This window comes from Bubalus bubalis, chromosome 9, assembly GCF_019923935.1.
Source record: "Bubalus bubalis isolate 160015118507 breed Murrah chromosome 9, NDDB_SH_1, whole genome shotgun sequence".
NCBI classification, from domain to species: domain Eukaryota; kingdom Metazoa; phylum Chordata; class Mammalia; order Artiodactyla; family Bovidae; genus Bubalus; species Bubalus bubalis.
In genome coordinates, this window is record NC_059165.1 from 93869884 (window position 1) to 93886347 (window position 16464).

A 16464-nucleotide genomic window follows, 5' to 3' on the forward strand; every position below is an offset into this window, starting at 1 on the left:
ACGTGTATACACACACACACACACACACACACACACACACTCCCTCCCTTTCTCTGAAATTGGTAAGTTGCGAGCCAGATCTGCCAGGTCATCACAGAACCACCCCTCCACGGGGGCAGTTGTGTTGCTGTTCATGGTCCTGCAGGCTACCCTGGCAATGTGTACATTGCTTTTTTGGTTTTTATTGTACAGTCAGTACTATTTATTTTCTCTTTTGGGTTTTGTAACTTCGTGGCATTTTAGATGATGTTGTGGTGGTTCTTTGTTGTGTAGAGTTAAATAAACCTAGGAATAGAGTAAAAAAAAATCTTTTCTGTCACGAAGATTCAAATAAATTGGGGCAACAACTTTGTTCAGTGACATTTTGAATCATGGGTCTTAGTCCACAACTTGGCATGTAATAGGTGTAAACTCGGTAAACATAAGGATCACATGATTTTCTTTCCAAACTGGGAAATACTGGGTGTTGAAAGGGATTGTGTTAATAATTATGGCAGGACAAGAGGATTAAAATATGTTTATTTTCTCCCTCTAAAAACATCCTCTGAAGACAGAAGTGATGGGTTGTAAAAGAAAGGGTGCACTGATTAGGTTTACATTTTAAGTAGATTATTATGGTTAGAGTCTTAAAGGGATTAAGAGAGAGAGAATGTTAAAATCATAGTTACAGTTGACTGCAGTCTCCCACCAAAAAGGTGGTATCATGGTATAACTGAGGTTGAGTGACTTTCAGATAAAACTTTAGAAAGTGTTTTTGGAGAGTGAATACTTTCTTTCAACAAAATATATCTGATCCCCTTCTAAAAGCAAAGTGAATAAATAAGTATGAAGAATGTCAGTGTGAACCATTAAAGTCCACATTACTCTTCCCTTCATTGGGTATTCAACTAGGTGAGAAAATCAACATAAAAGGAAGAGATGATAACACATATACAATTCACAATTTGAAAACTAATAGAGAAAATAGAATATTAATTTTGATGACTGATTCTGGAAAGGTCACTCTCTTCAACTGATATGTTTTACAGGAAGATAGAAAATCGCTCAGGATTGCTTCAAGGGAGACAGGAGCTGAGAGGCCATAGCAGCGTTGCTGAGTCTTCATGGAGATGCTCCTGGAGGTACTTTCCTGGAGCACCTTAGGTTCTCACCAGAGCCAGGACAAGCCAGGTCAGTTCAGACCTGCATTCTTTGCTGAGATCTCTCTCATCTCCTTCAACTATGGGGAATTGAACTGAAGCAACTGAGTCTGAAACCACAGAAGAAAGTCTGAGGAACTACTTCCAGCAGTGGGGAAAACTTACAGACTGAAACTCTGGTCCAGGAGGCAGTGGAGGAAGTGGGGGTTGAGAAGGCAAAGCTGATATTGAGCTTCTTCCTATTTGCCATGGGCTTCCCTTGTGGCTCAGCTGGTAAAGAATCCACCTGCAATTCGGGAGACCTGGGTTCAATCCCTGGGTTAGGAAGTTCCCCTGTAGGAGGGAAAGGCTACCCACTCCAGTATTCCGGCCTGGAGAATTCCATGAACTGTATAGTCCATGGGGTCGAAAAGAGTCAGACATGACTGAGCAACTTTCTCTCACTGTCTAAATAGCAGAGGATGAGAGCCCAGAGGTAACAGGACAGCTTCGGGTGAATTGTCTCAGTCATGAGTAAACATGCAGTGATGTGACAGAAGACACCAGAGCAGCTGCAGAGAGCCATTGGTGAATGGAGTGGATTATTTAAGAACATTACCTGCCTGCAGAGGAAAAACTATATAGAAAATGCCTTTGAGACGGTTTCTTAGCTTAATTATTTTTTTCTAGTGGTCTTTGTCAGAGTATAGAAGCATCCTTATTTTGATCATGTGAAAACTTTTGCAAGATTTTTCTCAGATATTGAAAAGCTGTTAGCCAGGAGTATGTTGTAATGAGGCATAACATTGTTCCTTAAATTTTAGAGTGTAGTTATAAAGCAGGTGTACATTTATGATTCAATAAAATAATTCTGAAGAAAAACACAGTTGTTTGTCCTCTTTGATGTATACTTTTTTGTACTTTTAATTTTTTTCATAACAATTTTTTTTTCTGATTTCATGAGATATCATTGACACACAATTGACATACAGTACTATGTATGTTTGGGCTTCCCCCATGGCTCAGCGGTAAAGAATCTGCCTGCAATGCAGGAATTGAAGGAGATGTTGGTTCAATCTTAAGTCAGGAAGATCCCCTGGAGGAGGGCAGGGCAACCCACTCCAGTATTCTTGCCTGGAGAATCCCATGGACAGAGGAGCCTGATGGGCTATAGTCCATAGGGCTGCAAAGAGTCTGAAGCGACTTAGCACACACACACACAGTATAGATGTTTAAAGGGAATATAATAGTATAATGATATGACATCTATATCACGAAACGATTGCCGCAATAGCTTTGACATCCATTATCTCATTAAGGTACAGTATTATATATGTTTAAAGTTTAAGTGTTAAAAGCTTTATTTTTTTAAAATAATCCGTAAACTCATGTATTAACACAATATGATAGAGACCATTCACATGTTTACCAGTAATTAACGCCCAAATTGTATTAACAAATCTGGAATGTCTGCATCCCACAGCCATGCCAGAGAAAGTAGTTTTGTTCATTTGTGTTTCACCTGCATGCACGCATGCTCAGTCGGTTCAGTCATGTCTGACTCTTTGCGACCCCATGGACTATAGCCTGACAGGTTCCTCTGTCTATGGGATTCTCCAGTCAAGAATACTGGAGTGGGTTGCCATGTCCTCCTCCAGGGGATCTTCCCGACCCAAATCAAACCTGAGTCTCTTATGTCTCCTGCATTGGCAGGCTGGTTCTTTACCACTAGCGCCACCTGGGAAAATTACTAATAAATACGAAATTACTTCAACCATCTGACTTTCCCTACCCTTTGCACTAAACTCTCTTTACTTCACTGACTATAACTTAACTCTTTCATTATCACATTGTTCTCTGTATAAACGTGTTATTTTCATATACAAATATTTGTGGTTGCACTAAATTATGAATTAATGAGTATTATGAATTATGATTAAATTATGATTCCTTCATTTAATGTAGCCTGATACAGATAATTGAGCTTCCCTGCCGGCTCAGTGGTAAAGAATCCGCCTTTCAAGCAGGTTTGGTTCCTGGATGGGGAAGATCCCCTGGAGAAAGAAATGGCAACCCTCTCCAGTATTCTTGCCTGGGAAATCCCATGAACAGAGGAACCTGGTGGGCTACAGTCCCTGAGGTCACAAAAGAGTTGGACAAAATTTAGTGACTAAACAACAAATACAGATAATCATTTTTACCACTTTTCTCAAAGCTAAAATCTTAGAATACTTTCAATTTCATTTTAACTTTCCTGGCTTTTCTATTACTGCTGTCATGCATTTTAATTCTACATATATTTTAATCCCCATGACATATTTCTTGAACTGTTTATAAACCAAAATTCATCGATATTTATTTTAAATTCTCTTTTATTGACTCTATTCTTTCCTGCATCCCTAATTTTCAATTTGGAATTATTGTCCTTTGGACTTAATAACACTGTCTAGTACTTTGTCTAATTCAAGGCTACTAACAATGAAATCAGAGAAGGCAATGGCACCCCACTCCAGTACTCTGGCCTGGAAAATCCCATGGATGGAGGAGCCTGGTGGGCTGCAGTCCATGGGGTCGCTAAGAGTCGGACACAACTGAGCGGCTTCACTTTCACTTTTCACTTTCATGCATTGGAGAAGGAAATGGCAACCCACTCCAGTGTTCTTGCCTGGAGAATCCCAGGGACAGGGGAGCCTGGTGGACTGTCGTCTATGGGGTCGCACAGAGTCGGATACGACTGAAACGACTTAGCAGCAGCAGCAGCAGCAGCAATGAAATGCTTCACTTTAAGTTTTTCAGACATCTTTATTTGGGACCAATTTGATGCTGGGTATAGAATTTTGTCTTGACATGAGATTTATTTTAGCACTTTAAAAAGGTTCTCAGGACTTCCCTGGTGGTCCACTGGTTAAGAATCCATTTTCCAGGGACTTCCCTGGTGGCTCAATGAATCCTCCTGCCAGTGCAGGAGATATGGGTTTGATCCATGATCTAGGAAGATCCTACATGCTCAGAGCAACTAAGCCGGTACACCACATCTATTGAGCCTGTGCTCTAGAGCCTATGCTCCAAAACGAGAAGCTACTGCAGTGAGAAGCCCAAGCACCACAACTAGAGAGTAGCCCCCATTCGCTGCATCTAGAGAAAAACCCACACAGCAATGAAGACCCAGCATAACCAGAAATAAATAAATAAAATTATATAAGAAAAGGAATCCACCCTCCAACACAGGTTAGATCCCTGGTCAGGGAACTGAGATCCCATATACCACAGGTCAACTAAGCCTCTGGGCTGCAGCTACTGCTCTTGCACTCTAGAGCCCATGATCTGTACAAGAGACCCATTGCACTGCAGCAAGAAGCCCATGGGCTGCAGCAAGAGAAGCCCACGTGCTGCCCCTGGAGGTAAGTCCGTGTGAAGACCCAGCACAGCCAAAAAAAAAAAAAGAGAGAGAGAGAAATTAAAATATTTTCTAAAATAAAAAGGTTCTGTATTGCTATCTTAGTTTTTATTTATGTCTAGGCATCACCAATTAGCCTCTGTAGTCTCTAAAATGTCTAAAATCTTTTTACATTTAACTTTGGCATTGAGACCATAGTGTATCTCATTCTTTCCCCTGTGTTTTTGTTTTTGTTTTGTTTTGTTTTTTGCTCAAAGGACGTTGAGTTACTTACATCTGTGGGTTGTATTTCATCCATTTGGAACATGCTTGCGTATATTTTCACTTGTGATATCAATTCCTCCCCACCTTCTCTCTAGTCCACTCCTCATCACTTCCCACTTATCTTTTAGCTCTGTCTTGTCTATTTTTCACTCTGTGCTTTTGTTTGACTATTTGCTCTTGCACTGTCTTGAAGCTTACTAAATCAGCCTTTTCTTGGAATCAAAACCTTCTTAGTTACTTAATTCCTTAATATCAGTTATAATTTAAATGCCTTCTTCCACAGATTTAATTTTTTTTTAAGAAAAAAGCAGTTTTGTGATGAGAATTTATTCCTTCTGATACGATAAAAGTGAATAGATAGGAGAACATTGTAATTTGGATCATATTCAGATCAGACTCAGATCAGTCCCTCAGTCGTGTCTGACTCTTTACGACCCCATGAATCACAGCACGGCAGGCCTCCCTGTCCATCACCAACTCCTGGAGTTCACTGAGACTCACATCCATCGAGTCAGTGATGCCATCCAGCCATCTCATCCTCTGTCATCCCCTTCTCCTCTTGCCCCCAATCCCTCCCAGCATCAGAGTCTTTTCCAATGAGTCAACTCTTCGCATGAGGTGGCCTAACTCCAAAGTACTGGAGTTTCAGCTTTAGCATCATTCTTTCCAAAGAAATCCCAGGGCTGATCTCCTTCAGAATGGACTGGTTGGATCTCCTTGCAGTTTGATGAATTCTGACTCCAATTATATCTTAATATGGAGTCAGAATTCATCAAACTGTAACTGAAAATGGGGTCCAGATGCTCACTGCTCAAAAGCCAATAAAGAGGCAAGGTTGATGGAAAGGAAAATTTACTTTATTTTGGATGCCAGTGACTGGGGCCATGGGGGAGGGCAGACTCCTGTCCAAAGGGCAACTCCCCCCTTGACAATCATGGGGCAATAGAGTGTATAGGCAGAAGAATGGGGCTACATGTAGAAACAGCAGTCAGCTCTAACAGTAATCTTGAAATTGGTTACCAGTGGTCTGACCAACATCATCTTGATTGTTTTAAACACAGTTGATTTTAAGTTCCAGGGTTGGTTTGTTCCCATTTCCTTAAGGCCAGTGCTCACAACTGTGGGAGCTTCTGTCATGGCTCCAGTCTGGTCATCATGCAGTTAACCTATTCCACTTGGTGGGAGCTTCAGTATCTACAAGACAGCTCAGGATATGGCTCAAAATATTATCTATAGCCCTTGAGAAAGAGCTAAAGTTCCTTGACTATGTTTAATGACTAAACTATTACTGTTTTGTCCTATTTGACTGCTTTTCTTTGCTTCTGCATTTTCTCACTTCTATGATTAAACTTGTTCTTCTAGCTAAGTTTTTTTTTTTTTTTCCCCACAGATAATAGGCAGGTTGAGGACATGCGGTAGGGGGATGGGAAGGACTATAGGGACTTGCTCTATTTCAACTCCACTTCTGGGTATATATCTGAACAAAACAAAAGTCATGATCCTGAATAGTCCATGTTCATTGCAGCATTACTTACAATAGCTAAGACATGGAAATGACCCTAAATATCTATCAAAAGGTGAATGAATAAATAAAATGTGATTTTACATTTTATGCATATATACATGTATCTATACACATGCTCATATACATATATACATACACATATATATATACACATATAACGATAGACTGTTCAACCATAAAAAAAAAATAAGGAAATTGTGCCATTTCCAACAACATGGATAATCTCTTGAGGGCACTATGCTAAGTGAAATAAGTCAGAGAAAGACAAATACTATAGCATCTCATTTATATGATGAACTTAAAGTTTCCTTTTTAATCTCAAAGGAAAAGATACCACCAGAGGTGGGGAATTTGTGGGCAGAGAAATAGAATGAAGGTTTCCAAAAGGTACAAACTTTTGGTTAAGAAGATAAATAAAGTACTAGGGCAACCAGTGGCAGTGGAAAAGCCAGGATATAGTCAGCTCCTGGGCGGCTTATCAGCTCCACTGGTGGACAGCAGCTCCCAGGCAGTGGATCGACTCCAGGGTAGCCAGCAGCAGCAGAGGTGGGGGTGCCCTCCACTCCTGGGCATCCTCCAACATCAGTTCCAGACTTCCCCAGACCCCCTTTTCAGCCACTCCAACAGGGCCTTTGCCTCAAACTCTGGCCACATCTTGACTGACTCTTGATGGCCAGTGAAGGTTTAAATGCTCACTGAGGACCAGCAGTGGGAAAGCCAAAGCACAAGGCATTTCATCCAGCTACGCTGAGCAGCTGAAGGGCATGTCCCTGCTAAAAGCGTGGTATACTGTAGAAGGGAATGGCAGACCACTTCAGCATTCTTGCCTTGAGAACCCCATGAACAGTTTGAAATGGCAAAAAGATATGACACTGAAAGGTGAACCCCCAGGTTGGTAGGGGCCCAATATTCTACTGGGGTAGAGTGGAGAAATAGCTACAGAAAGGATGAAGAGCCTGAGCCAAAGTGAAAATGACACCCAGGTGTGATTGTATCTGTTGGTGAAAGGAAAGTCCGATGCTGTATAGGAACCTGGAATGTTAGGTCCATGAAACAAGGTAAATTGGATGTGGTCAAACAGGAGATGTATATTGTCACCCTGCTTATTTAACTTCTATGCAGAGTACATCATGAGAAATGCTAGGCTGGAAGAAGCACAAGCTGGAATCAAGATTGCTGGGAGAAATATCAATAACCTCAGATATGCAGATGACACCACCCTTATGCAGAAGGTGAAGAGGAACTAAAAAGCTTCTTGATGAAAGTGAAAGAGGAGAGTGAAAAAGTTGACTTAAAGCTCAACATTCAGAAAACGAAGATCATGGCATCCGGTCCCATCACTTCATGGGAAATAGATGGGGAAACAGTGGAAACAGTGTCAGACTTTATTTTGGGGGGCTCCAAAATCACTGCAGATGGTGACTGCAGCCATGAAATTAAAAGACGCTTACTCCTTGGAGGGAAAGTTATGACCAACCTAGATAGCATATTCAAAAGCAGAGACATCACTTTGCCAACAAAGGTCTGTCTAGTCAAGGCTATGGTTTTTCCAGTGGTCATGTATGGATGTGAGAGTTGGACTGTGAAGAAAGTTGATCGCCAAAGAACTGATGCTTTTGAACTGTGGTGTTGGAGAAGACTCTTGAGAGTCCCTTGGACTGCAAGGAGATCCAACCAGTCCATTCTAAAGGAGATCAGTCTTGGGTGTTCTTTGGAAGGAATGATGCTAAAGCTGAAACTCCAGTACTTTGGCCACCTCATGCGAAGAGTTGACTCATTAGAAAAGACTCTGATGCTAGGAAGGATTGGGGGCAGGAGGAGAAGGGGATGACAGAGGATGAGATGGCTTGATGGCATCACTGACACAATGGACATGAGTTTGGGTGAACTCAGGGAGTTGGTGATCGACAGAGAGGCCTGGCTTGCTGCAATTCATGGGGTTGCAAAGAGTCAGATATGACTAAGCTTTTGTGTAGATCATGACAAACTGTAATATTCTTAAAGAAATGGGAATAACAGAACACCTTACCTTCCTCCTGAAAAACCTGTATGCAGGAAAAGAAGCAACAGTTAGAACCAGACACAGAACAATGGTCTGGTTCAAATTTGAGAAAGGAGTCCATCGAGGCTGTATATTGTCACCCTGCTTATTTAACTTCAATGCAGAGTACATCATGAGAAATGCCTGGCTGGCTGAAGCACAAGCTAGAATCTAGATTGCCAGGAGAAATATCAACGACCTCAGATATGCAGATGATACCACTTTAATGTCAGAAAGTGAAGAGGAACTAAAGAGCCTCTTGAAGAAGGTGAAAGAGGAGAGGGGAAAAGCTGGCTTAACACTCAACACTCAAAAAACAAAGATCATGGCATCTGGTCCCATCACTTCATGGCAAATAAATAGGGAAACAATGGAAACAGTGACAGACTTTATTTTGGGGGGGGGCTCCAAAATTACTTCTGATGGTAACTGCAGCCACAAAATTAAAAGACACTTACTCCTTGGAAGAATAGCAATGTCAAGCCTTGACTGTTTTTAAAAGCAGAGACATGACTTTGCCAACAAAGGTCCATTTGGTCAAAGTTATGCTTTTTCCAGTAGTTATGTATGGATGCGAGAGTTGGACCATAAAGAAGGCTGAGCACCAAAGAATTGATGCTTTCAGACTGTGTTGCTGGAGAATACTCTTGCGAGTCCCTTGGACTGCAAGGAGATCAAACCAGTCAATCCTAAAGGAAATCAACCCTGAATATTCATTGGAAGGACTGATGCTGAACCTGAAGCTCCAATACTTTGGCCACCTGATGCGAAGAGCTGACTCATTGGAAAACACAATGATGCTGGGGAAATTGAGGGCAAGAGGAGAAGGGGAAAACAGAGAATGAGACGGTTGGATGGCATCACTGACTCAATGGGCATGTTATTTGAGGAAACTCAGGGAGATAGTGATAGAGAAACCTGGCATGCTGCAGTTTATAGGGTTCTAACTAGTCAGACATGACACAGCGAATGAACAACAAGGGATATAATGTACATGATGACTATAATTAACACTTGTTTTTTGTCCCATATACCACAGGACAACTAAGCCTACCTATTGCAACTACTGAGCCTGTGTGCCTCAAGTAGAGAACCCATGCACCTTAGAGTCGGTGCTTTACAACAAGAGAGGCATCCATGCACTGCAATGAAGACCCAGTGCAGCCTAAATAAATGAGTGATAGTGGTCTTGTGGTTTAGTCATTAAGTCATGTCCAACTCTTGGGACCCCATGGACTAAAGCCCCCAGGCTCTTCTGTCCATAGGATTTCCCAGTTGATAATACTGGAGTGTGTTGCCATTTCCCTCTGCAGGGGATCTTTCCCACCCAGGGATTGAATCCACGTCTACTGCATTGGCAGGTGGATTCTTTACCACTATGCCAGTCCGTTTTCATTCCAATCCCAAAGAAAGGCAATGCCAAAGAATGCTCGAACTACCGCACAATTGCACTCATCTCACATGCTAGTAAAGTAATGCCCCAAATTCTCCAAGCCAGGCTTCAGCAATATGTGAACCATGAACTTCCAGATGGTCAAGCTGCTTTTAGAAAGGGCAGAGGAACCAGAGATCAAATTGCCAACATCCGCTGGATCATGGAAAAAACAAGAGAGTTCCAGAAAAACATCTATTTCTGCTTTACTGACTATGCCAAAGCCTTTGACTGTATGGATGACAAGTGTGGAAATTTCTGAAAGAGATGGGAATATCAGACCACCTGACCTGCCTCTTGAGAAACCTGTATGCAGGTCAGGAAGCAACAGTTAGAACTGGACATGGAACAACAGACTGGTTCCAAAGAGGAAAAGGAGTATGTCAAGGCTGTATATTGTCACCCTGCTTATTTAACTTCTATGCAGAGTACATCATGAGAAACGCTGGGCTGGAAGAAGCACAAGCTGGAATCAAGTTTGCTGGGAGAAATATCAATAACCTCAGATATGCAGATGACACCACCCTTATGGCAGAAGGTGAAGAGGAACTAAAAAGCCTCTTGATGACAGTGAAAGTGGAGAGTGAAAAAGTTGGCTTAAAGCTCAGCATTCAGAAAATGAAGATCATGGCATCTGGTCCCATCACTTCATGGGAAGTACATGGGGAAACAGTGGAAACAGTGTCAGACTTTATTTTTGGGGGCTCCAAAATCACTGCAGATGGTGACTGCAGCCATGAAATTAAAAGACGCTTACTCCTTGGAAGGAAAGTTATGACCAACCTAGACAGCATATTCAAAAGCAGAGACATTACTTTGCCAACAAAGGTCCATCTAGTCAAGGTCATAGTTTTTCCAGTGGTCATGTATGGATGTGAGAGTTGGACTGTGAAGAAGGCTGAGCGCTGAAGAATTGATGCTTTTGAACTGTGGTGTTGGAGAAGACTCTTGAGAGTCCCTTGGACTGCAAGGAGATCCAACCAGTCCATTCTAAAGGAGATCAGTCCTGGGTGTTCTTTGGAAGGACTGATGCTGAAGCTGAAACTCCAGTACTTTGGCCACCTCATGCAAAGAGTTGATTCATTGGAAAAGACTCTGATGCTGGGAGGGATTGGGGGCAGGAGGAGAAGGGGATGACAGAGGATGAGCTGGCTGGATGGCATCACTGACTCGATGGACATGAGTTTGAGTGAACTCCAGGAGTTGGTGATGGACAAGGAGGCCTGGTGTGCTGCAATTCATGGGGTCGCAAAGAGTCGGACATGACTATGGGACTGAACTGAACTGATGCCACCTGGGAAGCTGCAAAAATAAACAGTAAATTAAATAGTATATATCAATAATAGCTCATAAAAGTAGAAAAAAATTACTTAAGAGATAAAAATTTTAAAGTGAAAAAGTTATAAATGAAAAAGGACAAATTACAACTGCTTTTCTTTCAGAATTATTTTATTAAATCATAAAAGTACAACTGCTTCTTAACTCTACAGAAACAAAGTTTTTTTTTTCAAGTTTAATATATTTTTATTTGTCCAATAAAAGGAACAACATTCTGTCTATTGTGCTGATTCTGGCTAATAGTTTCAAAACTTTGAGAAAAAACCATTTTAAAGGTTTCACATGTCACCTGAAACTTACACATTTAACATTATCAAAGAAGGAATACTTCTACACTCACTAGAAAGAAACAATTAAGAAGCTAGGAAACTGTCTCAAAGTCAGTTTTTTTTTACAATTTTTCCTCCACAGGAAGGTAATGTTCTTAAATAATCCCGTCCATTCACAAAAATGACTCTTTGAATCTGCTCTGAGGTCTTCTGACACATCACTAAATATTTATTCATGGCTGAGATAAGAGTTTTCTTAATGTCCTTATTTCAATAACCTGAAACTGTTCTGTTATGTCTGGGCTCTCATCCTCTGCTATTCAGATAGTGAAGCCCAGGGCAAACAGGAAGAAGCTCAATATCCACTTCCACCTCCATAACCCCCACTTCCTCCATTACCTCCTGGGCCATAATTTTCTCCACCGTATGGGGCCGCTATGTTCCTGCCAACACCCAAGATTCCATTCCTCATTGGACCATAATTAGAAGGTTGCTGGTCGTAATTTCCAAAATTATTGCCATAACCACCTCCAGAGAATTCCCACTGGTTGCCATACCCAGGACCTCGACCAGCATATTCTCCACCTCCTCCTCCATAACAAGGGTAACCTCCAAAATTCCCACCTCCATAACAAGGGTAACCTCCAAAATTCCCACCTCCAGGTCCTCCTCCATACCCATGACAGCCATCCCTAGATCTGGGGCCATTTCCATATCCATCAGCTTCTCCTCTAAATTTAGTTCCTGGCCCTCGTCCAAAATTTCCACCCCCACTAGAAGAAACACTAAAACCAAAAGGGCCTCCTTTTCTACTTCTAGGACCTTGAATTTCCTTGATTTCCTGTCTCGACAAAGCCTTGCCAACTTCTGCACGATGACCATTGATGGCATGGTATTTCTGCAACACTATCTTATCCACGGGATCATAGTCATCAAAAGTCACAAATCCAAAGCCTCTTTTCTTGCCTGACTGCCTATCTGTAATGATCTCAATGGCATCGATTTTTCCGTATTTCTCAAAGTACTCTCTAAGATGATGCTCCTCGGTATCTTCCTTAATTCCACCAACGAACAGCTTCTTCACAGTGACAAGCGACCCCTGTTTTTCAGACTTCTCTCTCGCAACAGCACGTTTGGCGTCAACCACTCTCCCATCAATGGAATGAGGCCTGGCCGCCATGGCTGCATCCACCTCAGCCACGGAGGAGAAAGTAACAAAACCAAACCCTCTTGATTTTTGACTGGCAAGGCCCCTTATGACCACACAGTCTGTGAGTTCTCCCCACTGCTGGTAGTAGTTCTTCAGACTTTCTTCTGTGGTTTCAGAGCTCAAGCCACCAATGAAGAGTTTACGGATTTGTTCGTTTTCTTTCTTTTCTCTCTTCACAGGAACAGATTTCACAGTTTTCTCCATTGCCCGTTCACTCGCTGCAGCCATATTTCCAGTAGCCGAGGTTAACGCGAGATCTCGTGGGATGAACAGAGACCCGGCAGGTCTCTACTGCGGGGTGAGGCCCTCTACTGCTCCAGGAACGGCAGGTCTAGGAACCTCCACAGGGAGTCGGTGATGTGGCTCAGACCTCCAGAGCCGCTGCCTCTGGAGCCTTTGAATCAGTCTTGAGCACCTTTCAATGTTCCTGCAAAACACCATTTAACACAGTGACCTTTCCTGATCCAGTCATTAAGATTAATATTGCACTTTCCCTATTAATGTTTCCAATTTTGAATTGTATGTATACTATCCAGACTTCCCAGGTGGTGCTAGTGGTAAAGAACCTGCCTGCCAATGCAGGTTAGATGTAATCGATCCCTGGGTCGGGAAGATCCCCTGGAGAAGGGCATGGCAATCCATTCCAGTTTTCTTGCCTGGAGAATCCCATGGGCAGAGGAACCTGGAAGGCTGCAGTCCATGGGTTCACAAATAGATACAGACTGAAGCAACTTAGCTTGCAGGCTCATCATCTCTTTATCTTGATTTTCTCACTAAGTTGGATGCCCAATGAAGGGAAGAGTAATGTGGACTTTAGCAGTTTACACTGATAGACTCACTTATTCACTTTGCCCTTAGACTGGGCTCAGATATATTTTTTGAAAAAGACTGTTCAAACTCAAAAAAAGACTTTCTAAACTTTTCTAATAAATTCACTCAAGTTATACAATGATAAAAATCTCTTTTGTGGTAGACTGTCTAATTGGCACTAGGGCTTCTAATCCTTTCTCTATGTAATCCATTTAACCTCTAATCACAATAATCTGGTTAACATGTGAACCTAATCACCACACCCTTTCATTTAAATCCATCATCTCTGTCTTCAGAAGATATTTTTAAAGGGAGAAACTAAAATTTTTATTTTATTTCTGTTGTCCTGCCATAATTATTAACACTATCCCTGAACATTGATCTAGAAGTCCCAAGTTTGGAGGGAAAATTATTTGATCATCCCATTTGAGCATCTGTTGGGAGGACTAATGCTGAAACTGAAGCTCCAATCCTTTGGCCACCTGATCTGAAGAAAAATTGAAAAGACCCTGATGCTTGGAAAGATTGAAAGCAGGAGAGGAAGGGGATGACAGAGCATGAGATGGTTGGATGGCATCACCAACTCAGTGGACACGAATTAGAGCAAACTCTGAAAGATAGTGAAGGACAGGGGAGCCTGGCGTGCTGCAGTCCATGGGATGGCAAAGAGTTAGACATGACTTAGCGACCAAACAACAATTATATGCCACATTGTACTAAAACCCTTGAGTTTAAATTAAAGTCACTGCCCCAGTTTATTTGAATCCTAATGAGTAAAAAGGGTTATAGACTAAAGAATATCTACTATTGTGGGGATTCTCCAGGCAAGAATACTGGAATGGGTTGCCATGCTCTCCTCCGGGGCATCTTCCCAACCCAGCGATTGAACCCAGATCTCCCACATTGCACGAAGGCTCTTTACAGTCTGAGCCACCAGGGTAGCCCAAGAATACTGGAGTGGGTAGCCTATCCCTTCGCCAGGGGAACCTCCTGACCCAGGAGTCTAACGGTGGTCTCCTGCATTACAGGTGGATTCTTTACCAGCTGAGCTACCTGAGAAGCCCATATCTACTATAGTTTCAGGTATAATTAAGTATTGTGAGCATCAGTAAGGCCAACAGAGAGACAGAGAAAGAAGGAGATATGGAGGAAGAGAGGTAAGAAGGGAGAAAAAATTAATGACAATTGTTGATGAAGAAATTGCGGAAGGCCAAACTGATGACCTATTTGAAGCAATAGGTTCAAATAGTTCTTGAAGCAAAGAACTGAATTTTTTTAAAGAAAGGAAGGAAAACTAAACCCATAGTGTGTAAAACAACTTCTCAGAGAGAGCTATTTAAAGAACACAGCCAAATACTTCTACTTCATAGTGATTTTGTTTTTAAAAAATATATATATGTACTACCTAGGATTTCCCTGGTGGTCCAGTGGTTAAGACTCCAAGCTTCCACTGCATGGGGTTTGATCCCTGGTCTAGGAACTAAGATCCCGCATGCCCAAGAAAAGAATCTGGGCTACTATCCTAAAAAAGCTTCAGACTCAAAAATATACAAAATCTTCAGTATTCCTAACACTAACACCAAGGAAATAACTTTCAACAAGGTAACCTCTTTAAGAGCTATTGTCTGCCAACTTAAAAAGACTTTGCAAAAAAAAAAAAAAAAGTATATACATGAGCACTCTCTTGCAATCAAGAGAGATTCCACACTCACCAGAAGAGGCCTGCTTGGAACTCTGGTCTATGCAGGATTCTCTGTCTTCCAAGTGCTGTCCTCTGACCACTCTGGAGATTCAGAAAGCCTGTGACTTGCTGGAAAGCACATGAACTTCTGCTTCTGATTCTCCTTTTATAGGGGAAGAGAGTGGACAACCCAATCAGGGGACAACCCAATCCAGAGGACACACCCCTCCCTCACATCAAAGGCTTTGAAGAGATTTATGAAACTTTATCCACACAGTTGAGAATTTGAGGCTATTGACACTGTCAGATACTCTTGTAAATGAAAAAAATGTAATACATTTGTGTCTGGGAGTGCTGTTGGCAGTTTCTACCAACATTTTTAATGTTTACTCTCAGTCAGGATACATTCTACAAAAAAAATTATTTCTATACACAGAAATATCCATCAGATCAGATCAGATAAGTCACTCAGTCTGATCTGATCGCTCAGTGTCCGATTCTTTGCAACCCCATGAATCGCAGCACGCCAGGCCTCCCTGTCCATCACAATCTCTCAGAGTTCACTCAAACTCATGTCCATCGTGTCGGTGATGCCATCCAGCCATCTCATCCTCTGTCATCCCCTTTTCCTCCTGCCCCCAATCCCTCCCAGCATCAGAGTCTTTTCCTATGAGTCAGCTCTTCGCTGAGGTGGCCAAAGTACTGGAGTTTCAGCTTTAGCATCATTCCTTCCAAAGAACACCCAGGGCTGATCTCCTTTAGAATGGACTGGTTGGATCTCCTTGCAGTCCAAGGGACTGAAATATCCATAAGCTTATGTTTTAACACAATATAATAGAGGCTGTTTAAATGTTTATCAGTAAAAGTCCAAATCTTTATTAAAAATCTATAAAGTCTATGCCAATAGCCATTCCAAAGAAATCAGTGTTTTGTGCATTTGCTAAGTCGCTTCAGTCATGTCTGACTCTTTGGGACCCCATGGACTGCAGCCCACCAGGCTCCTCTGTCCATGGGATTCTCCAGGCAAGAACACTGGAGTGGACTGCCATGCCCTCCTCGGGGGGATTTACCCCACCCAGGGATCAAACCCACCTCTCTTACATTTCCTGAAAGGCAGGTTCTTTCCCACTAGAGCCACCTGGGAAGCCCTTTAAATAGTCTCTTAACTATCTTTATTTCACTGACTGTGATTTAACTTTTTCTTCATTCTGATGTGGACTACATTTTGAAATAATTTCAATTTCTTTGGTAAATAGAAATAGTATAGAAACCAGTTTCCTCTCTGTTTACTTTCTTTAATGTGGATTTTTAAATATTTAAAATTATAGACCTATGTACACTGCTGCTGCTGCTGCTAAGTCGATTCAGTCGTGTCTGAC

The 16464-nt window shown here is 41.9% G+C and overlaps 1 protein-coding gene across 1 annotated transcript; it reads right to left on the reverse strand.

The window, feature by feature from the left end:
- Nucleotides 1-11208: 11208 nt before the first annotated feature.
- Nucleotides 11209-15263, reverse strand: LOC102406360 (heterogeneous nuclear ribonucleoproteins A2/B1-like). The gene is made up of 2 exons (XM_044948065.1): nucleotides 15117-15263; nucleotides 11209-13021 (listed from the first exon to the last, which is right to left on the reverse strand). Exon 2 carries the CDS (start codon nucleotides 12820-12822, stop codon nucleotides 11740-11742), a length of 1083 nt encoding a protein of 360 aa, XP_044804000.1. The 5' UTR covers nucleotides 12823-13021; nucleotides 15117-15263; the 3' UTR covers nucleotides 11209-11739.
- Nucleotides 15264-16464: the final 1201 nt, after the last annotated feature.